Source organism: Eumetopias jubatus, unplaced genomic scaffold (assembly GCF_037043125.1).
Source record: "Eumetopias jubatus isolate StellerSeaLion01/CBP00866 unplaced genomic scaffold, mEumJub1_p1.0 scaffold_11, whole genome shotgun sequence".
Lineage (NCBI taxonomy): Eukaryota > Metazoa > Chordata > Mammalia > Carnivora > Otariidae > Eumetopias > Eumetopias jubatus.
Genome location: NW_028274817.1, coordinates 94,493,186 through 94,518,054, shown reverse-complemented (window position 1 = coordinate 94,518,054; position 24,869 = coordinate 94,493,186). Strand labels below are relative to the sequence as shown.

Genomic DNA, 24,869 nt, shown 5'->3' with positions numbered 1-24,869 from the left:
GCAGGGGGCCCGATGTGAGGCTCGATCCCAGGACTCTGGGATCATGACCCAAGCTGAAGGCAGACGCCCAACGACTGAGCCACTCAGGCGCCCCTAGATTGGAGTTTTTCTCAGAGAAAATTCAGTTGGTTTAGCTGGACTTGAACTCACAGCCTGTACTTCATTATTTTCAGTTGAACAAATTGACCCAGGCTTTTTAACCTGTTTTTATGTACTATATCAAAAGTGTCTTTGACCCCATTGGACAAAATGTACCAGACAAACCTGTCTCTCCCACCTTATCTCTCTTTCTCTTACGTACACACAAACACTGCTGTGTACCTTCTTCCTCCCAGGAAGGAATGAACAAAGACAGTAGTGACAAAATATGTCCACTTTGTACTCATCAGAGAGGCTCTTGCATTTCCTTTCTTACATCAAGTTTTATTTTATTATTTAATTATAAATGTATTCTTGTTGCCATAGTTGCCTCAGGTGAGAGTACAAAGTTAACTTTCAATAAAATAGATGAAGCCATAAAACCTTCTGGCAGCATCATAAGGTTGTTATGAAAATGCATGTTGGGAGAAAAAAAGTCCTTTAACAACTTTTAAACCTAAGGCCATGAACATTTTTCTTATTTCTAAGAAAAACACATTTTCCCCCAGCATTATATTATGAAGATTTTCAAACATGCAGAAGACAACTTAAAAGAATTATACAGTGAACACCCAAGTACTCACCACCTAGGTTCTACAGTTAACATTTTATTTCATGCGTCTTTCCATCCCTCGATTGACCCATCAATCCGTGTGTGTGTGTGTGTGTGTGTGTGTGTGTGCACTTCGGAGTAAATCACGCAGGTCAGTACTCTTCCTCCCTTTGGTATCCATATCATTACCTAGAGAAGAAAATCTAATTTTAAAAGCTAGGTACTCTGTCAGTCTAGAAAGGCGACTGGTTAAGGCTTCCTCCCTAGGGCAGGCTTATTCCATAAGTAAGACATAGCTGACAGACCTCCAGACAGGATTGACTTTAGTCATGTCCCATTAAGGGTTTATGAGAGCCGAGAGCTAGGTGGTATATTGTAGTCTTTTAGGCGAGTGCTAGATGGCAAGCTGCTCTGTGCTAGGGGCTCTCCCACCCATAGCTGCTGCTTTAACTGAGGTGATATGGGGCATCTACTGGATGTGGAAAAAGAATATACATATATATGAATATATATATCAGTACACACACAAACATACACACCCATATACTGTATTATTGCCACAACAGTGTGGCAAAGTACGTGTTCTCTCTGCTTTATAATTGAGGGAAAGCGTTCAAAGGTTAAATGACTTGACCAGGACTGCACAGCTAGTAAGTGTCATGAAGGGAAATTGAACATTCTTCTCTGGCTCTGGAGCCTGAACCACTTCCCCTTCCCTACTTGGTTTCCTTGCCTCGGTGGCCTTTGGCGTCCTCTCTCAATTAAGTTCACACTCATTTTCAGTCAGCCTGCTGGAGGGCCGCAAGAGGACCAACTTCATGCTCAGAACTCCTTGGAGTGGGTGATTTGAGAGAAGGGGCTGTAGTCCAGAGTAGCCAAGTCAAAGCTTTGAGAATCAGGCTAAGTGTAAGCAGGGTAACTGAGAGAAAACAGAATCCTGTCTGTCTCTGATTAACATGACTTGCTGATCTGTTTCCAGGTGTTTTGAAGTCTTCTGCATCTATTGTCAATCAGGCCACATCGAAGAGCCATATGTCAGCATCACTAAGAAGCGACAGATGCCAAAAAATGGCTTCTCAGAAGAAGTTGAGAAGGAGGTGGGCCAGGCCGAGGGCAAGCTCTTCACTCATCGGTCTGCGTTCAGTCGCGCATCGGTGATCCAGGCCTTCCTGGGCTCAGCCCCCCAGCTGACTCTGCAGCTGTATATAAGCACCCTGCAGCAGGACGTCACTATTGGAAGATGTATGTATATTTTTCATTTCTGCCTGCATTCAGGGGTCAAAGTGGGAGTAAAACAAAGTTTATTTTGTTTCATGTGAAATTCATTCGTATGTGCCTTCAGTTCTGAATCTGTGTTCCAGTTACTAAGCTGAAAACTTAGTTAAAATAGTAGCCGTGTTTATTTTGCTTATGAATCTGCAATTTGTGCAGGGCAGCCCAGAAGGGCTCACCTGCACTTCACTGTACATCAGCTGGGGTGGCTCAATGATAGGGGGCTAGAATCCATTGAAGGCTCCTTCCCTCACATTGCTTATGGCCGATGCTAGCTGTTGCTGAGGGCCTCCGATCTTCTCCATTTCATCTCTCTATGTGGGCTAGTTGGGGCTTCCAGCGTGGTGGACGCTTTCAAGGGCAGTGTCCTGGGGACGAAAAAGGATCACCTTTTGTGATCCAGCCTCGGAAGTCACATGACATTATTTCTGCTGTGTTTTCTTTGTTGAAGCAGTCAAAAATCCCATCGAGGTTCAAAGGAAGGGGAGGGGAGGAAACTCTGACTCATGATGGGGAATGGTAGAGTTCTAGAAATTCATTGCCGTGACCATTTTGGAAAAAACAGCTTGCTGTGGGCTGAAAATGCACCTGTCAGAAGCTGGGCCTCTTTGGATTTTGCCCCCGTCATTCAGTGATAGTTCTAAACCAGCTGAGACCCTTGGTTGTAATGGGTTCTTTGTGATGAATGATCGAATCAAGAACACTCTCCTATCTTCTTGAAGTTCTAATAGGTAGCTCAGCTTTTAAATGAACACAGTTGTCTAACCTTTGGACTGTTCTTTGGCAGGTTTTGGTTAAACCAGATTTAAACAAAACAAAACAAAAACCTCTACATGCCTAAGACACAAGTGAAAAAACTTCATATGAGGAGAGGAAACAACTCCTCCCAAATATTTTAGGTAAATGAAAACCAGATATTCTGGTAGGTTTTACTATGTAGACAAGCAAAAATGAGGTAAAAGCCTTAAGTTGAAAAAAATACATATTTAAGATAACACAGAAATTGGAATTAAAAAAAAATAAAATTAATTTTACTTCCCTCAGTATTCTCTTCTTTCTGCCGAGGCTAGATTTTACCATCTAGGCTCACTGGTAAAATGGCTTAATTTATGGCAGGGTCACAGGGTATTTGCATGGCACAGCTCATTCAGGTTACCTCAGAGTGACTACGATTCTTAAGATATGTCAGGACCTAAAGTTGAGGTCTTGAACCTCGGTCCATTAACATTTATGTGAAATGCCTCCCACAGCTCCAGGCAGACAGTAGGTACTCAATAAATGTAGCGGCATCCTTGTTCTCTAAGGACTTATAACTGGAATGGGCATTGACCAAGGTGAGTCCTCTGCATGGCACTCTACCCTTTTCCCAGTTCTTGGTTTTTTCCATGTGACAGGGACACAGCAAGAGACCAGAGGTGGTGATAGCCTACTTGATTTTGGCCAGTTGATCCAGTTTTTTTTCCTCAAGTTTTTGAAAATGAAGATTGTCTTTGTTGACCTAAATGAAGAGGCAAGGTCAAAATTCTAAAAGGAGATGAGTTTATTTGGGAATAGCAGAGGAATTGTAATTTGGGACCCACACACTACAGCAAGCCTCAGGCAAGTCCGCTGAAGGTTGGGGGTAGGCCGTATTTCTGGGCAGGGAACGCGAAGAGGGGAGAGTTCAGATGGAGACTGTTACAATCCAAACAAGTAGAGACCAGCCTTAAAAATGCCCCAAGCAGACAAAACCAGTCCAGTCTTACAAAGCTCAACTCAGCTCATTTTGCGAGACCAGCTGACCCGGGTCATTTCTTGTTCATGCCTCTGGGAAATCATAAGCAGAGCTTTCCAGGGTTGATATGAAGCAACCCCTGACTACTTCCCTATCATTAAGAAAATTCCAATATTATCAGTTTTGTTGTGAATTAGACACTTAGAGGAAAGCAGTCTCTCAGTCCTTAAATTTTGTTTTCCTTAGGGCACAGGTGTGAGATTTTCCATTTTATATCCTCTGGATTTATATTAGATTGAAGTTCTTTCACATTTCCCCCTGTTGATCAGGATCTTTCACAGAAAACATTGCTGATCAGTTATGTCCTTCAGGTGTATTTATTTTTGTCAAAAGTAAAGTTCTTTATAGGTGGATTGTATTGTATGTCCCATGGAGCTTAGGAGGGTTGTCCTCAGGTATCTTTTCCCATGGAGCAGAGGACCAACCTCAGTCACCTTTCCTCACAGAGCTGAGGAGGACCCCATCCTCAGGTGTCTTGTCCCACAGAGGAGGGAAATGATATGGAATTTCAATGGCCTCATTTGAACAATAAGAGGATTGAAAAATGAATAATCTCAGGTATGTCCCTTTAAGGTGGATGGCTTAGTTTCCATGAGTATTTGAGTTTCAGGAAAAGCTTTTCAAAGGAAAAGGATTTTATTTTATACATACATTTGGGAAGAAGACATCTGCTTATTAATACAAAACAGAAGAAATTTAATTAAAAAGATTAAACTGAGGATGAAAAGCCCAATGATAACTAGTGATTGAAATGCACTTACCAGTTTCCCTAACTGCCCATGTTTAATAGATAAAAAATGTCCTGAGTTCTGGGAGGTTGGCCAGCTTCAGCTAGCAGCTTGATATTGTCCTTCATTATTTTCAGTTCTTGTGTTATTTTCCCCGACTTACTGACATAAAGACAACTTTCTTCTCTGAGTGGGACACAGGTTCCCTCTGCTGAGCAGAGAGGAGGTTTAGGGCCCTGCAGTTTTCTAGAACTACTTCTGCAAGGCTATCGATCTGGGTCTGCTGATATGCAAAGGCTTAGACGGAAGCATTTAAAATGGTGGACATAACTATAGAAAGATTGCGAATGGTGTTTTTTGTTTGTTTTTTGTTTTTAATTTTCACTACTTCAACCCAAGGAAGAAAGGCTCTGGTGAAAGCAGGCCCCAAATTTTTCTGTCCACTGTAGGGTTATATATAGGTATCCAGCCATAATTGTAACCTTCCCAGTTCCGAGGTATCCATTTAAGTTGATAGGAGAAAGACCCTATGTTAGGTATATAAGCAGAAGTGGGAAGGGTTTTTCTAATTTCAGTATCAGGGGTAAGGCAACAACCCCTCCACATCCCTTTTAGTTGAGGGATAGTGTAGAACATGTTTCTTCCACATAAAAAGAAGTCCCCACTGTCTTCTAAGGATAAGGCATAACTGGGTCCTTTTGCCCAGATTCTTTCCCCTGGAATGAAAGAAAAGATCTCATAATCAGAAATGTAATCATTATTATACAGAGCACATGATAATCTGTTTTACTAGCATTATGGGAATGATTATGTGAGCACTAAATTTCTATAGATCTGAGGTAACAAATGAGCTGATCTAGTATAAGTTAAGATTTTGGTTGAGGTCTGGGAGATCTCTAGGAAAAAAGCGAGTTGAATTAAGTTTCCATCTTTTGCCAGATATTTGGTCAGTCCCCAGTGAAGTACCATTGAATGGGAGTACATTAGCTTCCAATTTTCCCATCTTATTGCATTTCTATTGCCCCACCATAGGGAAGACGATATATATATCGAGTCTTCTGGATTCCAAAAGGGAGTGAATTCATGTTCATCTAGGTTCTATAAAATAGTATAGTTACAGATATTTACTGGGCGATACCCTAGAGTTTTGCCATTTCCATTATTTTTTTTAAAAGAAAGATTTTTGGGTAAGAGTCCAGACCCGAGTGGGAGTATTGCTTTATGGGTGGGGGGTACCCAGTGGAAAACCATAATATTTTGTGCCAGTTTTCCAGGTGGGAAGATGTGTGGTTTCAGAGGTACCAAAGGAAGATCCTACACCTTTGTCAGGTAGGTTTTGCCATCCTTCTAAAGATAGTGGCCAGGCCACCAATCTAGGTTCATCATCATGAGTATTATTTACTCTGGCACAAATCCAGAAATCAGTAAGTTTAGCAGAATCAGAGAGTTTTTGTAAGGTGGAGCTAAAAGGATGCGTTAAAGCTAGAGTAAAGGATAGTAGGAAAACTAGGGAAGAAACGACTGAAGACCTGAATGACAAGGTTAAACACAGGGTGAGAAGGGAAAACAAACTCAGTACAGGCCTGGTCTGTACATCTTGGGTAGACTGTCTACTTCTGATGTCACCTGCTTCAGTTACTAGAAATTTTCATTGTTCAGTCACCAGATGGTGTGCCAGTCCATTCAGATTTGGGGGCTTTTTTTTTTCCAGATGAGACACATGAATCCAGGAATCTATTCCTTGAAGTTTGGCTGCTCAGAGGTTAGTTAACAACACCTGGTGGGGGCCTTTCCAGTGAGGTTGAAGGGAGTCTCTTTGGAGATGTCTTTTCCAATAGATGAAACATCCAGACTGTAAGGTGTGATTTTTGATGTCTTGGTTTCCCAGGAGCTCACTGTGGAAAGGTTGTTCTACCAGAGTGTGATTATTTTCTATGGACTTGATCAGTCCTTTGCAAAAGTGAAGTATATCTCCCTACCCCCCCCTTACTAGTTGTGGGTCAAAAGAAGTGGGGGCTGAGCGTATTGGCCATTCTGTAATTATTTCAAAAGGCAAAAGTTTATGTATCCTGAAGAGAGTAGATCTAAGGCTTAGAAGAACCAGCAGTAATGCTTTTGACCAGGGTATTTGGAAGATTTCAGCTGATTTAGCTAATTGAGTTTAGTAATTCCATTTGTACATTTGACCAGTCCTGAAGACTGAGGACGGTAACGCAGCGACACAGCTGCTGATCTGGCCAGGCAGCATGGACTTACCGAAGTATTTGACCCCTATAATGGGTTCTCCAATCACTATGAAGTTCAAAGGAGATTCCCCAAGTGGACATAATCTTTTCTAATAGGAATTTAGGCGCAGAAGAAGCAATTGCCTAGCTACATGGGAAAGCTTCAGTCCAATCTGAAAACATGCAAACCATTACCAGAATGTACTTCTGTCCAGTAGATGGGAGCAATTGTACGAAATCCGTTTGCCAAATATGAGTGGTCCCCGGGGCAAATTAAAATGTCCGGGACAGTACAGGTAGGTTTCCCTGGGTTAAATTTAGGGCATATGGAGCAAGGAAGATAAGTGCGTTTTGTGGTCTTGTCAGCATTTCCCCACCGGTATTGATTCATGATTGTTATTTTATTAATCAGTGATTGAATTCACATATGGTAGTTAACATGGAAGTTTTAAATTTTCTGGCAGGACTGGTTTGTTATTGGGTCCAAACCAAGTTTCTATTCTTCATGACACCAATAGCCTTAAGATTTCCAATTTTGTTTTTCCTTTTCAGGGGCCAATTGTTGTATTCCCCTAGCTAATTCTCTTGGGTTGTCACTAGGGGAAGCAGTTTTCTGGACCACGACAGAGGTTTGGTCTTTGGATCCCATAAAAGTGGTGTTTTTGCAGATATCAGCAAGGTGGTTTCCTTTGGCTTCCAGAGAGTCTGACTTAAAATGACCAGGGACTTTCATAATAGCCAGAGGTCCTGGCAGGAGTATAGCATCAAATAAATTTTGGACGTAAGGACCATTTTTAATTTTGTCTCTGCTGGAAGGAAACCCTGTTGTTTCCCTAACATTCAAAATCATAGGCTACTCCAAAGGGAGTAGCTGGTTGTAGGGGAGAGAATGTCTGACAGACATCTCCCTCTCAGAAGGACAGAAATAGAGAACAGTCAGAAGAACAGCCCTGGATTTAAATCCTTTAATGGCTTTTGCTGACAGAAGAGCAGGCCTCCCTCATCTATGCGCAGCATTGGGGACTAGATGAGGCTGTGGGCTCTGGTACCCGGGCCTCACCACTCCCTGGGTTGGGGCATGGCTTCCACCTGAGAGTAGGTGTTATCCTCAAAGAGGCGGCTCAGGTGCTGGTTGTTGCCCAGGGCCCTCTGCACTTGTTCTGGGGTGATGCACATTTTGCGGTTGTTCGGGGCCTCCTGGCCTGCCAGCTCCAGGATGTTGGCCGTCAGGTACTCGAGAATGCCAGTGAGGAAAACAGGAATCATGAGCTCAGGCGCTGAATTTAGTGACCTGTTTTTTCAGTAGGAGGTCCATGTGGCTAATGGGGAGCTGCAGCTTGTTGCCTGATAGCATCAGGGAAAGGAACAGCGGGACTCCGGCATTAGAAACATAGAATAGGGGCACCTGGGTGGCTCAGTTGTTAAGTGTCTGCCTTAGGCTCAGGTCACGATCCCAGGGTCCTGGGATTGAGTCCTGCATTGGGCTCCCTGCTCAGTGGGGAGCCTGCTTCTCCCTCTCCCCCTGCTTGTGCTGTCTAGCTCTCTGTCAAATAAATAAACAAAATCTTTTTAAAAAAGAAACATACAATAGACAATAAGGGTGCTGACAAAATCTAGGAACTCTGCATATAGCATAGAACTGAAATATTGATATTCTTAATATTTTACCTATTCAACTTTAATCTGTGGAAGGCTGAATACCTCTTTTTTTTTTTTTAAATAGTATCTCTTTTTTTTATTTTTAAAGATTTTATTTATTTATTTGAGAGAGAGAGAATGAGAGACAGAGAGCACGAGAGGGAAGAGGGTCAGAGGGAGAAGCAGGCTCCCATGGAGCAGGGAGCCTGATGCGGGACTCGATCCCGGGACTCCAGGATCATGACCTGAGCCGAAGGCAGTTGCTCAACCAACTGAGCCACCCAGGCGCCCTGAATACCTCTTTTGATTTGACTTTTTCTTATGCAACTAATCAATACTAACATAACAAATTGAGCTATTTTTTTCTAATTTTTTATAAGGTAAAAAAACAATCTTCTTGACTTTTTAGGGACCTCAGGAAATCTCAAAGACAGTTTTGAGTACAAAAGGTGTTGTTAAGTTTTATTTCATTTTTCGTTTTGGATTCAGTGTTGGAAAGTAAAATTGAAGTTTCCCAGGAGATTTGAGACCTACGATGGGATCATGGGTGCCTGCCTGATTACATGAATGTTTGTAGCTTGGCTATTTATTAAATAAAGTAACAATACAATATTTAAACATACCAAAATCACTAACACATTTGTAAATGCAGGTTTATTTTAAAGGGAATAATCAAGGGCATGATAAAGTCATAAGAAGGTGTTACTGTGGTGAGATATGGAATCTCTGCTATTTGGACAGATTACACAGAAGGTGAGGTGGGAGCTTGAATAAGGACCCTGAAGATATTCAGGTTCTAATCCCTAAAACCTGTGAATGACATTGGTGGGCCCTTAATGTCATCACAAATGTCCTTATAAAGGAGAGGCAGGAGGACCTTTTTTAACAGAGAAAGAAGATAATGTGAGGGTTGCTGGCTTTGAAGCTGGAAGAAAGGGCCACCAGCCAAGGGATGCAAGGAATCCAGCTCTAGAAGCTAGAAAAGGCCATGAAAGGGATTCTCTACTCTAGGGCCTCTGGAGGGAGCAGGGCCCTACTGACACCTTGATTGCAGCCCAGTGAACCTGACTTCAGACTTCTGACCACCAGAACTGTAAGAGAACAAATGTGTATTGTTTTAAGCCCCCAGATTTGTGGTAATTTGTTACAGCAGCCATAGGAAATTCTGGAACAAGTGATTTTACTTCAGACAGAAACATTCTCTTTTTGGCACTTAAATAAAAAAAAAAATAACCATGTCTCATTATCTTGAGACTCCTAGTAGAGTCTCAGTCACATATAGTCTCATTCATATTTATTACTTATAACGTTTAAGCACTCGCATTTCACAGAGGAAACTAGGGGGTGGATAATTGTGAATTTCTGTCATTTTAGCAGAGCTCATGAATACACTCAACCTAGCTTTTATTCAGCTACACGATTCCCTTATACATTTCACAACGTGGCAGAAATGAACACATTCATCTACAAACCCAAAGATATAGCCTCTTTGTAGCATATACAAATAAGCAAAAGTATATAAACTAAAATTACACTTAGTAATGAATGTTTTAGTATTCTTACTTAGAAATGATCTAAGTGTCCATTCTGTGTCTACTGTTTCATAATATCGGTTAGAGGTCTTCAGTTATCGAAAGATTTTGGAAACACTTTCAAGGTGACATACTACAAAACCTCATTACTGTGGAAATACATGTTCGTCAGAACAATGATTCAATTTGCTTAAACATAAATTGATATTTTTGTAATCTTAAACATTCAGTAGGTAATTCTAGCCCATTTGATTATAAACCTGTGTAAGTTTAGCAAAAACATACCCGAGGCATAAAAATGTATGCTTGTATTATATTTCACAGAAATATATATACGAGAAAACATAGTAGTTTTCATTAAACCCCAAATGTTGTACTAGTTGAAATTGTCAAAGATTTACATAAATTCCATATAAATTTGAATTCTTAAAATATATATTTTAAATTTAGCACATTTAAAATATTTAATTTCTGTATTTTAGGAAATTTTTGTTATATTCCATTTATATAAGCAATTACTTATCTACATATGCCACTCAGAACAGAGCTCCTTTAAATTAAGAAAGAGACTTTATAATCTAATATATTAATACCATTGCAAGGTAAGAAAATGTTACACACAATCAGAGGTGAAGGCATTTCTGAATTACAGATGTGGAGACATACAGCTCCAGAGAAACAGCTTCAATTTTACAATTTTAGCCATGGGTCAACGGTAAACACAGAAACAAAATCTTCCCAGTCCAGATTTCAAAAAGCTATTTCCCTCCCAAAGGGCATGAAATTCTGAATTGATTTAAGCTTAAAAATAGACTAATAAACAAAAAGACTGACAAGCCAGATTCTCTTGTTTCCTCTCACCCAGCAGGGGCTAGATCTCTATAAACCATGAGTCCATGTAAAGAGATCTCCAGATGGTCAGATCCACAATCCAAATTCCCATCCATTTCTGCCAACCATGGAGAATAACTTAATGGCCATAAATGAACGAAAACAAAACAGAAATACATTAGTATGAGGCAATTTTTTAAAAGACAGAAAAAGGCAGAATGAACACAGTTCTGTTGGCACTTTGGCTTCAGATAGGAGAACCAAGAAAGGACACTCCTGAGCTTTAACTGTACATGAGGTACATTCTCCATGAACCATTTACCTGGTTCTGACAGGTGAACCTACCGGGCATCTCATTGTGAGTTTCAAAGCAGTGAAAAGATATTTTTCAAAAGGTGAAATCATGTCACTCATATAGGTATGGATACATGTTGAAAGATTTTATTACTTACGAAGGAATGGACAGGTGTTAAAAACCACTTCAAAAGAGAACAAAGGAATGTTGATTAGGAACATTGAAATAAAGATGTCCTTGGGAATAAAACTGGTTTTATTACACTATGGGAGGAGAGACCATTGAGCCTCCACTGGACCATGCACTTTGTGTGTGTATCAGTGAGCTGACGGCCTGTATCCTGGAGCTGGCAAGCAACAAGGCCCATGACCATCGCCTCACAGTATGTGGAGAAGGCAGTGCCAGACCTTGAGCTCTACCACTTCCTTAGGGATGGGACAATCTGTCTAATTGATGACATGTCCCAATTCAGGAAGAATTGCTGATGTCGGTGTTCTAGAGCCTGGCGAGGACCCTCATAGCCTCATTCACTGGCAAGCCCACTCACAGTTGAGGGGGCCCCATGCTGCTGTCATCAGCAGTGCTATTAAAGAGTTTGACTCCATGGGTATGCTTCTGACTCCTCTCAGTTTCTCTCATTTTGAGTTGGAAGTGTCTGTGGGGCATCATCATAGAGTTTGAAGATTTAGTTTGTAAGTAAGAATGGATATATAGCCTGGAAAGCTAAATTTGGGGCCCATAGCAGGTTCTTGGATACTCTGAGCCACTTTTCCTTGGCCCTCTCGATTTCAGTGCAGCTGTGGGGAAGAGTTCCGCATGCATTGCCAGCATCCCACATCAACTACGAGTCCCAGCACACTGGTATTTCTCTTTTTTCCTGCTTCCGGGTTTTCTCCTATGCCAGAGAATGCAGTTCAAGTATAGATGGGAAGTGTGAGGGACCACTCACGAGGCCACCTGCAAACTAAAGGAGATGGTAGTCTATGGATATAGCCTTAGCCTCTGTCCTTAAGATGGATAATTTGGGGTCCAAGTGTTACAGTCCTCTGTGGATCCCCAGAGACAATGAGCCCTGCTTGCCACAGTGGTAACCAGCTTCATGTAGTCTTTATTAGCCCTGCTGCCTTCACTCCTTCACTTTGCTTCCTAGGCTTATATCCCAGATGATCCCCCTGCATCCCAATGCTTGCCTCAGGCTCTGTTGCTTGAGAGTAGTCATCTGAATGGAGGTGGTAATTTAAACCACAGCAGGCCAGACACGTGCAGCTGTGGAAAAGGCAGCTAGATTCCTCCCGGGTACAAGTTCTGTCACAGGCTGCAGAAGAACGGAGGGGCAGGTGTGTTTGAGGTTTGTGCAAGAGAATGAATGAAGTTGTGCACCAAAGATTCTTAACTGGATGGGGGGAAATAGAGGGTTCATTTGATGTGAGTGCTTGATAAGAATATAAAAAAACAGTTGTAGTAGTTCTTAGACAAGTGAGATGAATGGGTAGAAGGTGGTGGTTAGCATAGAATGTTTCAGTTAGTGATTTCAGAGGTGTTTATAACTCATCCCTGCTGTTTCATTTCTGCCATATTTGGGGAAAGGCTGAAGAGGCTAGGGTTCATCGGTCTAATTGTATAATACAGTTCTTTGAACTTTGGTAACCTGATATAATTGCCTTCATTTTAATCAGGTCACTTCCCAGACATGTACCTTGGCCAGACACACTGTCTAGCTTCAGAAAAAAACTTCCTTAATGTATCACCTATTTCTAGGACCAGCTGTGTTTTATGAACTAATCTAAAGATAATAGTTATAATTTGTACATCCTTAGAGGCACATGGAAGGGATGTTGAAGGATAGCTGTGTGTAGTGCTTTGTGTGTGTGTGTTTGTATGTAGTGCTTTTTATAAGTTTCTGCCACAGCATCTCAGTTTTTTGCATGTGTGCACACACACACTCACATGCACATGCATACACAAAATAGAAAACATCAAAAGGAGTCTCAAAGGAAATACACTGAAATGTTAGTTGTCTTGAGATAGTGAGGTTATGGGTTATTTTTTCTTCTTTCCACTTATCTGTGTTTTTCATGCTTCCTCAATGAATGTTTATTAGTTTTTGTTGGGGGTGGGGAGAGTGGTCAGGCCTGATACTGGTCTAGCCATGGGTCTTGGTCTTACTCATTTGTGCATACCCAGTTTGGCACGTATGGGTTCTCAATATATAGTCAGTGAATGATGAAAACTAAAGAGCATGGCAATCGTATTAATTTCATTTTTATAGATGGAAAGGCAAAGGGTATCATTTAAGACATTGCAATTGCAAGTGATAGAAGTCCCAACTAAAAGTGGCTTCAAAATAAATAAAAATATAAAAATTAAAAAAATATATAATATATATCACCTCATATAATAACATCAGAGGCAGAATGATCCCATGGTTGGCTGATTTATCGGCACAACAGTGTCCATCAAGGACCTAGACATTTTCCATCTTTGTGTTTGTTTCCCCTCGTGATTGCAAGAGGACTGTATATTCATAATATATTGCTGCGTAGTAAACCGCCACAAAACTTAGTGACTTAAAATAACAACAGTCGTTTCTTTTGCCCATGAATTTATAATTTGGGCAGATCTCCACAGGGTCAGCTTATCTCTGCCTCATGTGGCGTCAGCTGGAGCAGTTTGACTGAAGCCTAGAAAATCCACTTCCAAGGGCTTACTCACATGGCTGGCAGTTTGGTACTCTGTTTCCTGTTGGTTGCTTAGCTGGGACTGAGGGCGGAGGCCTTAGTTCTTTTCCATGGGCCTCTCCTTGGCTCCTTCACAGCATGGCAGCTAGGTTGTTTTTTATTATGTTAATCACCATACATTACATTATTAGTTTTTGATGTAGTGTTCAGTGATTCATTGTTTGCATATAACACCCAGTGCTCTACGCAGAACGTGCCCTCTTTAATACCCATCACCAGGCTAACCCATCCCCCCACCCCCCTCCCCTCTAGAACCCTCAGTTTGTTTCTCAGAGTCCATCATCTCTCATGGTTCGTCTCCCCCTCCGATTCCCCCCCCTTCAGTTTTCCCTTCCTGCTGCCTTCTTCTTCTTCTTCTTCTTCTTCTTCTTTTTTTTTTTTTAACATATAATGTATTATTTGTTTCAGAGGTACAGGTCTGTGATTCAACAGTCTTGCACAGTTCACGGCGCTCACCATAGCACATACGCTCCCCAGTGTCTGGCAGCTAGGTCTTAAGAATGACTGTTTTAAGAGACATACAGTGGAAGTTTTCTGTTTCTTAATATGTTCCCCCAGAAACTGGCAGAGTCATTTTTGCCATATTAGTCACTAGATCTCAGATTCAAGAAGAAGAAGACACAGACTCTACTTCTCAGTGGGAAGAATATCAATGAATTTGGGCGCCGTGTTTTAAAACATCTACAGGTTGTTATAGGTCTAGACATCACATGTAGGCATGACCAAGTCAGGGAGAAGAGAGAGGTTTCTTCCTGTGTGCTTTTTTTTTTTTATTGGGGAGGAACACCTTTTCATTCAGCAGAATTCTCCTCGGGTTTCATTGGCCAGACAGAGGTCAGGCTACACCTGTCCCTAGCCACAGTAATAGAGAGTTACAGATGCCCTTGTCCCTAAAGAGCAGCTGGGTAGGGCCTGGAATAGATAGATAACTTCATCTACTTAACCCAGTGAATATACCATGCAAATGTAATTTTTTCCATTTGCAACAAAAAATTGTAGGAGACTGGTCTACAGAAATCTGGCTTTATCCCAGGGGCCAAACCTGTGAGCATCTTCCTTTAACATGTGGAAGGGTGAGCATGTAATCAGAATTAGAGTTCTGCCTTCAAGGAAGAATGGAGGAAGGATACCAGTTAAGTGGGAGGCCCATCGTATCTGTAACACCAAGGTTCAGGAAGTTTAAGGGCCCAAATCCAAGACTGAAACCCAGGATTTTGGATGCTTGGCCCTTTGCTAGTCTTTTAGCCAACACTGCTTCTCATGGAGATGGAGAATGTTAAGAGGTAGAAAGGATTTAAGAGGTCATCATGTCTGACTTTGTACTCTATGTAGAAATCCCTTCTTTGGTGTCCCTTAAAGGTGGTCCACCAGCCTCTGCTTGGTTATATTTAGCAGTAGAGCTCTCAGTACTCAAAAGGCACCGTTCCATTGATAAAACTTTCTTGTTAGTATGTTCTTGTATAATAAGTTAAGTGGTATCTTTCCTTTTCCCCCAGAAGACATCAGGCCCAGGAGCTAGCTGTATGTGCCACATTCAGAAAAAAAAAGAAAAGCCACTAAGAATTGGTGAGATTCCTTTCTTCAAGATTTTCCAAGTGTGACAAACCAGCCCTGTCACAATCAACCCCAATCCCCACCCTCAGACTCTATAAGGACATACCTGAGGGAAAGGGTAAGAGAATAGGGGCTTCCATAATATATGTGGTAAGAGGCTACTCCCTCACTTAAGCCACCTAAAGTGGGATTTCAAGATGAAGAGTGCTCACAACATGGGTATCCGAGCACTTTATTTCCTATCTTCTAAGCTGGGAACCCACAGGCCCACCCCACTGCTGTTCTCCTGAAATAGTTCAGTGTGTGTACCCTGGAGTTTGGGAGTATTCACAAGCGTAAAGACAGGCCTGATTATCATTTATAGATTTCTGAAGGTGAGAGACCTGAGGGAATAGCCTGGGGTGAGTAGAGGCCAAGGTACCATATGTCAGGAAAGGGGACAAGAGGTCTCCTTGATATCAGCTAGCTATTGTAAGTTACAGATCACCCAAGACATTTATTATTGCTCATAAGTCTACAGGTCAACCAGGCAGTTCTGGTCTGGGCCAGCCAGGCTGATCTTGGGTCATTGGGGAATGACTGATCTAGGATGACTGCACTTGGAATGGCTCACTTACAGGAGCTCTACTCCCGTAGCAGGCTAGCCTGCTGGTTGCAGGGCTCTGGGAAGAGTCAAAGCATGCAGGCTGCAGAGCCTCTTGTGATGTAGGCTCAGAACTGGGACACTGTCACTTCTTCCACATTCTGTTTCCGCAGAGCACAGTTGAGAGGAGACTGTGGGGCGGAGGGGGGGGGGCGGGAATAAATCCCTTTCATGCTAATACCGCACCAAGCTGACACTAAGTAGAGATTTTTCACTTGTATTATATGGAAATCAGCCTCCTTTAATCTTCAGCCTCATGGTTAGACCTGATTTTTTTCCCACTAAAGCAGCACTAACACATCCACTCTCCCTTCATGGCAGACCTCCAAATATTCACAACTATCTTGTCTCCTTTTTCTTTTCTGTTCTCCAGATCTTCCAGTCATTTCTCTAATGGAATGCTTTGTAGCTATCAAGGTTACTGTACTTGACATAAAATCTGGCTTGTCACTTTTTTTCTTAAAACATGGCATTCGTAATTGCATGGGATGTTGCAGACTTATTCCACAAAAGCTGATAACAGTGGGCCTATGTTTTATTTTATTTTATTTTTTGGCTTTACTCTGAACTCTGTGATTTTATGTGCCCAAATGTAGCTTCGGGAGGAGCTGAATGGTACAATTGGTTTCTATGGATGGATATAAATTCTCCCAGGTTTTTTTTTTTTTTTTTTTTTGGTCATACTGAGACCGGCTAAGCCAACATTTACCATTCTGTACCTGTACAGTGTATTTTTAAATATATAAAGGTAGGGCTTGATATTTTTTCTTGTTCTATTCTCTTTTCTTGGATTCACGCCCAGGGTATCAGCCTGTCGAGATCATTTTGAATCATGATGCTCTTGTGTTCCCAGTTTTGTCCTAGGTATACTCAGACGTCTTCAGTAGTTGACAAGAATGTGAGACTAGGACAGCCCCAAAGCCACAGCCTCAAGCTCCTTGATAAATGCCCTTTCGCCTGAATGGAAGTAGTGAAGAGTATGAGTACAAATTGCTTATCCAGTTGCAAATCCATCCAACTGCACTCGTATTAGCATATGAGCTTTCTGTGACTTGCCCACAAGGAGGGCTTTTTTGAAGTTTCTCTGCGGTCTGCTAAAAACCACACACAGTGTCTGCACTATCCGCCCACTTATTAAGTGCAGATATTTTTTTCTTTGTACATTAACTCAAAATGTTGGTATTGTAAAATATTAAAGCATATAGACAGAATTAGGAGTAGAGAATAATATAACAAACACCCACATACCTCCTTGTGTACTTTATCAGATATTCACATGACATGTTTGCTTCAGAATTATCTTTTTTTCCTCTTTCAGAAATAACATATTAGTATAATTGGGGCACCCTGTGACCCTTGTCATGATTTCAGAATTTATCATTCTCATGCAGGATTTATAACTTAATTGCATTTGTACTGTATCCATAAAAACCATACATTGATTTTGTAGATCTTTAATCTTTATCATACTGCAAACATCATCTTGAAATTTGCATTTTTGCTCCACATAATTAATATTTCGAGAACCATGCATGCTGATGAATGTAGTGCTAGTTTATCTTGTATGTGTGACTTAGAAGTGTTCTGTTGCAGGCAACAATTTTCTGTAAAGGGACAGATGGTAAATACCTTAGATTTTGCAGGCCATCATGGTCTATGTCACTTATTTGTTTTTGTTTGTTTTCCCGACCCTTTAAAAATGTGCAAAACATTCTTAGCTCTTGGGCTGTACAAAAATAGGACCCAGTTTGCCAACCCTTGTTCTACCGTATGAGTCTAACACTATTTTTCCATTCTCCTTTTGATATTATATGGCCTCCTAGATCTCAGTTTCTTTTATGAAGAAGTGACAATGACTGTTTTGCCTACCTTCTTAGGGTAGGAGGACAAGGCAGATACTGGATTTGAAAATGCTTTGAAATGTTACAGAGGCTCTTTTATTCCTTTCCTCTCTTCTCACTTCCCTTTTCTTTCTTTTCCTTCCCTCCTCCTTCCGTTTTGTTGGCCCTGAATTAAATTTCCATGAAGAGATCCGGGAGCTCATTGAGAAACCTAGATGGTCAAGACACATGAAGATCCTATGGGGCAGCTCGGGATTGGGGAGCTCTGAGCCCAAACAGTGTTATATTCTTGCTGGAGGTTTCCCCACAGCTCTGGGGCATCAGTGCTGGGAAATTCAGGGGGCATTCTCATTCTGGGCAACCTCAAAACTGAAACACAGCTGGCACTTTGTTTAAATCCTCTGGGACTAAGGTCAGGAGCTTGGGCTCATTGCCTGTTCTATTATTGAATAGTGTAACTGAGCTGACCTCAGAGACCTTTTGTCTCTTAATTTATAAACTGCATCTATCAACACAGGCTTCACGGGATTGTTGTGAAAATTAAATAAGACAAGCAGAAAACATTGGCATGTGGTATAGGCCCTTGGTTAAGATGCTCACTATAGGTTAATTTACTATATTATTGTTTATTTATGGAGGGTCCCCTTTTAGGGAAGCTACACTAGATGACAAGTCTGCAAGGGTTATATGCCTACTTTTTTTTTTTTGGTATAGCATTGGTAACTTTAATGGATTTTAATTTAATGAAATTTTTAACCTTATAAAAGGTGATTCAAGTGAGTTTGGATTCTGTGTTTTGGCTCCTTCTCTGGTCTTGATGCAAAACAGTGATGAATTGATTTTTCTTCATGGGAAGGTATTGCTAATGAATTTAATTTCCTTAATAGACAACTATTCAGATTTTTAATCTCATCTTGTGTCACTTTTGCTAAGTTGTATTTTTCCAGCAATTTGTCCATTTCACCTAAGTTACTGAATTTATTGGCAAACATTAATAATACTTCCTTAATACGTTTAATGTCTGTAGTGATAGCACCTCATTTCTGATATTGGTAATTCATATTCTGTTTTTTTTTTCCTTGATCAGCTAGGAGTTTATCAATTTTGTGATTTTTTTCAAAGAACCAGCTTTTGTATGTCTACTTTTAAAACTATCCTAAAATAAGAACTTTAGGGCGCCTGGGTGGCTCAGTCGTTAAGCGTCTGCCTTCGGCTCAGGTCATGATCCCGGGGTCCTGGGATCGAGTCCCACATCGGGCTCCCTGCTCAGCTGGAAGCCTGCTTCTCCCTCTCCCACTCCCCCTGTTTGTGTTCCTGCTCTCGCTGTGTCTGTCAAATAAATAAATAAAATCTTATAAATAATAAAATAAAATAAGAACTGTAATTTGAGAAAAATATGCATAAATAATAGCATTCCTCATACATTACTACAAACACCTCCTTAATTAAGCACATGTTGAATAGGACTTGGCCTGGTGACAGGCATGTGAACATACTAAAGACTTTTAAAAAGGTGAATTGAATTCACATTTTTATTTCTCAAGTGTGACATACTCGATCCTTCCTCGTCCTCTGCTGTCAAAGATCACCCTGAGTGGGAGAAGCAGGTTGGCTAAGGGCTGGAGATTTGCAGATGGGCAAGGGGAACATGTAGAAAGGGTCAAACTGGCTCCCACAGCTGTATTATAATGTGGGTAATAATCATTGGTATCGCTGGCCTTTTTTTTTTTATTATTAAGGCTGACTCTGCAGTTTTTCAGCATGTAGGAGGCTGAAAAAGATTTAGAGAGCCAAGCTTTATATTTCCAGAGATAAGTAGTTTTTAATGCTTGCTTCAGATTGGAAGCTAGATCTGGTATTTCTAATTGTGCTTCAAGGGACCTAAAAGTAATTTGGAATCAGTGGATAGAATGAAATAGAATTTTCTCTAGGGAAAATAATATTAAGCATAAATTTAAAGTCTCTTATAACTATAGTGGCGTATGTTCATTGTGTTTAGGAAAAAGTAAGACAATAAATTCATGACTTCAAAACTTCGGAAAATTGGCTACTTCGAGTTGACCTTAAGGACATGCAGTTGTTACTCTCTGCTTCTGTGAACAACCACAGTTGTTCTGGTGGATGTGGACTAGGATCCAAATGTCAGGGTTAATTAAAGGAAGTGCATATGTGTGTGTGAGTAGGGCACTGGATTATCTAGGAAGAATCTAGAAAACTTGCTAATTCTTTGATTTCAAAGTTTTCTTCATTTTTAAATATTTTAGAAGTGCATTTGAATTATTTTAGTTAATGCTTAGTAAAAAGGATAGTAATATGCTGAGCAAAGAGTTGGTTAACTGATCTCTTTTAAAATAACAGTGACTGGCAGAACAAATGTGCCATGAAACTCAGTTAAACAGTCCAAAGGAAATGGAGATTTCTGGGTGTTTGGTTTTCTGGTAAACAGAGGCCTTCCAGAAACCTATTTTGCTCATGTACTTTTCAGCCTTATATTTGTTATCCTTCTGCCTTTCTTTGGAGAAGATCCCATATGTATTAGAAACATTCTTAAAGGATTGAGGATGGTACACTGTTGGGAACATGTTTGTAACATATGGTTTGGTAAACGAAGAAGATATGTTATACTGGCTTGAATACACGATTTTTTATTTAATAGTAAATCTTTGTTATCACCTAACTTCTTCAACAAATATCTATTGAACACCCACTGTGTGCCAGGCACTGTACTTGTTGCCAGGCATCAGTGAACAAAACAGGATCTGTGTTTTGGCTGAGCTTATATTCTATTAAGGGTATGAATTAGACATATTTCTCTCTTACCTAAAAGTGAGCACTGGGTAGTTGGAAAATTGGTTAAACATAGGCTCAATGAAGTTAGTGGTTATTTTAAATTTTAGCTACTAAAAATTTTACTTGCATATGTCCAAACTCATCAAATTGTACACATTAAATATGTACCGTTCTTTGTATATCAATTATACCACAATAAAACTGTAAAAGATTACTACAGCTTGTTTTCTTCTTACCCTAAGGTTGATTTAGGTGTATTGTATCGACTTTGCTCCAATATGGAAGTTGCTTAAACCTCTGCTCTATGTTAGTTGTCTGTGTTTGAACTGCACAATGCTCTCATCAGCAGCCTATAACCAGATGAATTTATTTAGCCATTGCAAATCCAACAAAGAAGTGATAATGTATATATAATACTTTTCTGCATCAAAGAGCCTTCTCAGCTATATTCAGTATAGTATACATAGCTGTTATAGCAGTCTAAACAGTGGTCTCTGTGATTATATAATGGTGTATGTCAATGTATATGACAATACGAAGTCTGGAAGACTTGAGGGTGGGTTCATATCCATTGCTCCTAAATTGAACTCACCTCTGAATGCACGGGGGGAGAAAATGCTCTTGTGTACCACCAAAACTTTTCATCCAGGCTTGGCTTCTCTCTGGGTGTAGGCTTCGATTTTCTTTTCTGGATTCTGTGGCCACAAGCCAGTGGAAGTTACTTAATGTTACTCAGTGTGAAGGACCTCCCCCTACTCCCTGTAAGAGTATGTTGTCAAGGCTGTGCTTGGATTCACTGGAGGATGGCAGTGCTGCTTATATAGCTTCGCAGGTTTCTTTCTAGAGCCTGTGTTTGAAGAATGCAGCACAGGACCTTCTGACTCCACATCCACATCGATGCAAAGTAGGTCTTGGTAGTACAACTTGGAATTGGGGGCCCTGAGCAGGTATAGTCACACACAGAAGAACTGAGGTCTTCTTTGCAAAGTCCAAGCCATTTACTTACCCATTTTTTGTTATTTATATTCTACATATTTCTAAAGGTTTTCATGTCATTTACAACCATAAGCACATACAAAATAAGGGCATTAAATAAGAACAGAAAAGCATTTGATGGCCAACAGACACATGAAAAAGTGCTCAACATCGCTCTGCATCAGGGAAATCCAAATCAAAACCTCCATGAGATACCACCTCACACCAGTCAGAATGGCTAAAATTAACAAGTCAGGAAACGACAGATGTTGGCGGGGATGCGGAGAAAGAGGAACCCTCCTACACTGTTGGTGGGAATGCAAGCTGGTGCGGCCACTCTGGAAAACAGTATGGAGGTTCCTCAAAAAGTTGAAAATAGAGCTACCCTACGACCCAGCAATTGCACTACTGGGTATTTACCCCAAAGATACAAATGTAGGGATCCGAAGGGGTACATGCACCCCAATGTTTATAGCAGCAATGTCCACAATAGCCAAACTATGGAAAGAGCCAAGATGTCCATCGACAGACGAATGGATAAAGAAGAGGTGGTATATATGTGTGTGTGTGTGTGTGTGTGTGTGTGTGTGTGTGTGTGTGTATACACACGCAATGGAATATTATGCAGCCATCAAAAAACCCCGAAATCTTGCCATTTGCAGTGACGTGGATGGAACTGGAGGGTGTTATGCTGAGTGAAATAAGTCAATCAAAGACACGTATCATATGACCTCACTGATACGAGGAATTCTTAATCTCAGGAAATAAACTGAGGGTTGCTGGAGTGGTGGGGGGTGGGAGGGATGGGGTGGCTGGGTGACAGACATTGGGGAGGGTATGTGCTATGGTGAGCGCTGTGAATTGTGCAAGACTGTTGAATCACAGATCTGTACCTCTGAAACAAATAATGCAATATATGTTAAGAAAAAAAAAGCAGGAGGGGAAGAATGAAGGGGGGGAAATCGGAGGGGGAGACGAACCATGAGGGATGATGGACTCTGAAAAACAAACTGAGAGTTCTAGAGGGGAGGGGGCTGGGGGGAAGGGTTAGCCTGGTGATGTGTATTAAAGAGGGCACGTTCTGTGTGGAGCACTGGGTGTTATGCACAAACAGTGAATCATGGAACACTACATCAAAAACTAATGATGTGTGTTGATTAACATAACAAAAAAATTTAAAGAAAAAAGATGAAATATAAAAAAAGCATTTGAAAAGAGGGAAGGGAAGATAGATTTGGGGGAAAATTATACTGAGAATCATTGTGGGAGTTGAAAAGACTGGTGGAGGTAAGGATGTGTGTGCACATAGTTGTGTGAGTGTCTGTGGCTCAAGTGTTGGCAAAGGCAGAAAATGGAAGAGATTATTTCAGCTGTGGAGGGTCAAGTGGCTGTGCCTGAATTATTTATGAAGTTCACTGTACATACATAACTGTGTTTTAAGAAGGTTTGAGGTGTCTTGCTGTAGTTAAGAAGGTGTAGCAAAATGTAGAACTTCTGTCTTGGGGTTCTGAGTGTTCCTGCTACCATTTTGCTGTTAGATAACCTGATATAGGGGCCTGCACATGGGTCAGGTACTAAATTCCTTTGTCTGGCTATGGAGGGCAAGGCTTTTCTTTTCTGTAGCTCAACTCACTGACGCCTCTCCTCTCTGCCTGAGGCAGGATGATAAGGAAGTTGGAAGGGCAGATAGAGGAGCCTGCCTCACTTTTTTTCCTCTCATTTGTTGTGCCTTGGGAGGCGATTCCCAGAAACCAGCTTAGTGCAGTTGAGGTCTACCCACTCCCAGGTGCCTAAGACAGCACGGTTTCAGGAAGTCTTTATGTAGAGAATACTTATGTTAATAGAAAATAGGTATGGAATTTGGGCTCAGTGGAAGCAAGGAAGGATTGGACAACTCCTCAAATACTCGGAGGGGGGGCTTTCGCCACACTCTTTGAGGCCCTGGGCAGTTTCAGGGGTACCAGATTGCTGCTTCTTGCCTCCCATTGATAAAAGAGGTGAAAAGTGAAGCTAAGACCACTGCTAGGGAAATGGACCTCATTATATTTATTTAGGCAGAATTGCCTACTAGTTAAGACCAAGACTCTAGAGCAAGAGTGCTTAGGTTTGGATTTTAACTCTGCTAGTTGAGTGATTTCTGGGAAGTTATTTAGCATCTTTGTGTATCTGTTTTCTCATCTGTATAATGAAGATAATAAGAGTATTTACTTTATAGACTTGTTAGGATGAAGTGATTAGTACCTATAAAGTGTTTATACTAGTCCCTGGCATGAAGTAAAAGTACAATAATTTTTTTGAACATAGATGAGCTGAAGGAGATTTTATCATCCAGTTTCCTTAGGCAAGAAATCAAAATATTTTGGGAAGAAAAACAGCAAAATCATTCAGGATCTCTGGGGATTGTAGACAGTAATAATCACATCATCCATGCTATGAATGATGGACCATAATATTTGTTCTGACAATTCTGAGTACTAAACAGGATATAAATACATATTGAAAGTCCTCAATTTCTGATCAAACATCTGGTAAACTGGCAGATATTCAAGTGAGATTTTGGTAACAGTAAGGTCTTAATCACTAGAACTTTAAAACGTATTTTACAGCATTAGAGTGTCATTCTGGTTACGTCTGTAGAACCGGTTTTGCTAAAGTGAGCTAAGTAGGGGTTTGAACTGTGTTTTCTATTTGGCATTTTGCCAGCGTACGGAAGGAAACTATTTCTGAAACAACTTCATTGCGGTAATGAATGAGTAGTTTTTTTTGCCTTTTAAAAATGTAATCTAGGGCCGCCAGGGTGGCTCAGTCGGTTGACCGTCGGTCTTCGGCTTGCGTCATAATCCCAGGGTCCTGGGTTCAAGCCCCACGTCGGGCTCCCTGCTCAGCGGGGAGTCTGCTTCTCCTTCTCCCTCTGCCTGATGCTCCCCCTGCTTGTGCTTGCTCACTCTCTGTCAAATAAATAAATACAATCTTTAAAAAAAATTAAAAATACTGTCTAATAGACATTTATTAAGTGCCTAGTAAGTATAGTAGTAGTGCATCTAGATGTATTTAAGTAAATATTTTTATTGAAGTATAAAAGGTATACAGAAAACTATACTCGTCATATGTGGGAAGTAAATGCGCCCATGTAGCCCTCTGTCCAGGTCAAGAAACAGAAGAGTACCTGGCACTCCCAGAAGCCTCCCTGTACCCCTTCTCAATCACTTTCCCAAGCCTCCTGACCAAAGGATAAAAAGCAGAAAACAGACTTCCAACATCACAGATTAATTTTTCCTGTTTTTAAAAAATCCATATAAACAGAATCAGGCCTAGCTTCTTTCATTCAACACTGTCTTTGTG

The 24,869-nt window shown here is 40.9% G+C and overlaps 1 protein-coding gene across 2 annotated transcripts in view; it reads left to right on the top strand.

The window, feature by feature from the left end:
• The window catches only part of XK (X-linked Kx blood group antigen, Kell and VPS13A binding protein), a 44,496-nt gene that overhangs the window by 5,975 nt on the left and 13,652 nt on the right, over positions 1-24,869 (top strand). For both annotated transcript variants that reach the window (XM_028113515.2, XM_028113516.2), the window contains exon 2: positions 1,671-1,933. In XM_028113515.2, the coding sequence (XP_027969316.1) occupies positions 1,671-1,933 (263 nt within the window). The remainder of the gene's footprint in view (positions 1-1,670; positions 1,934-24,869) is intronic.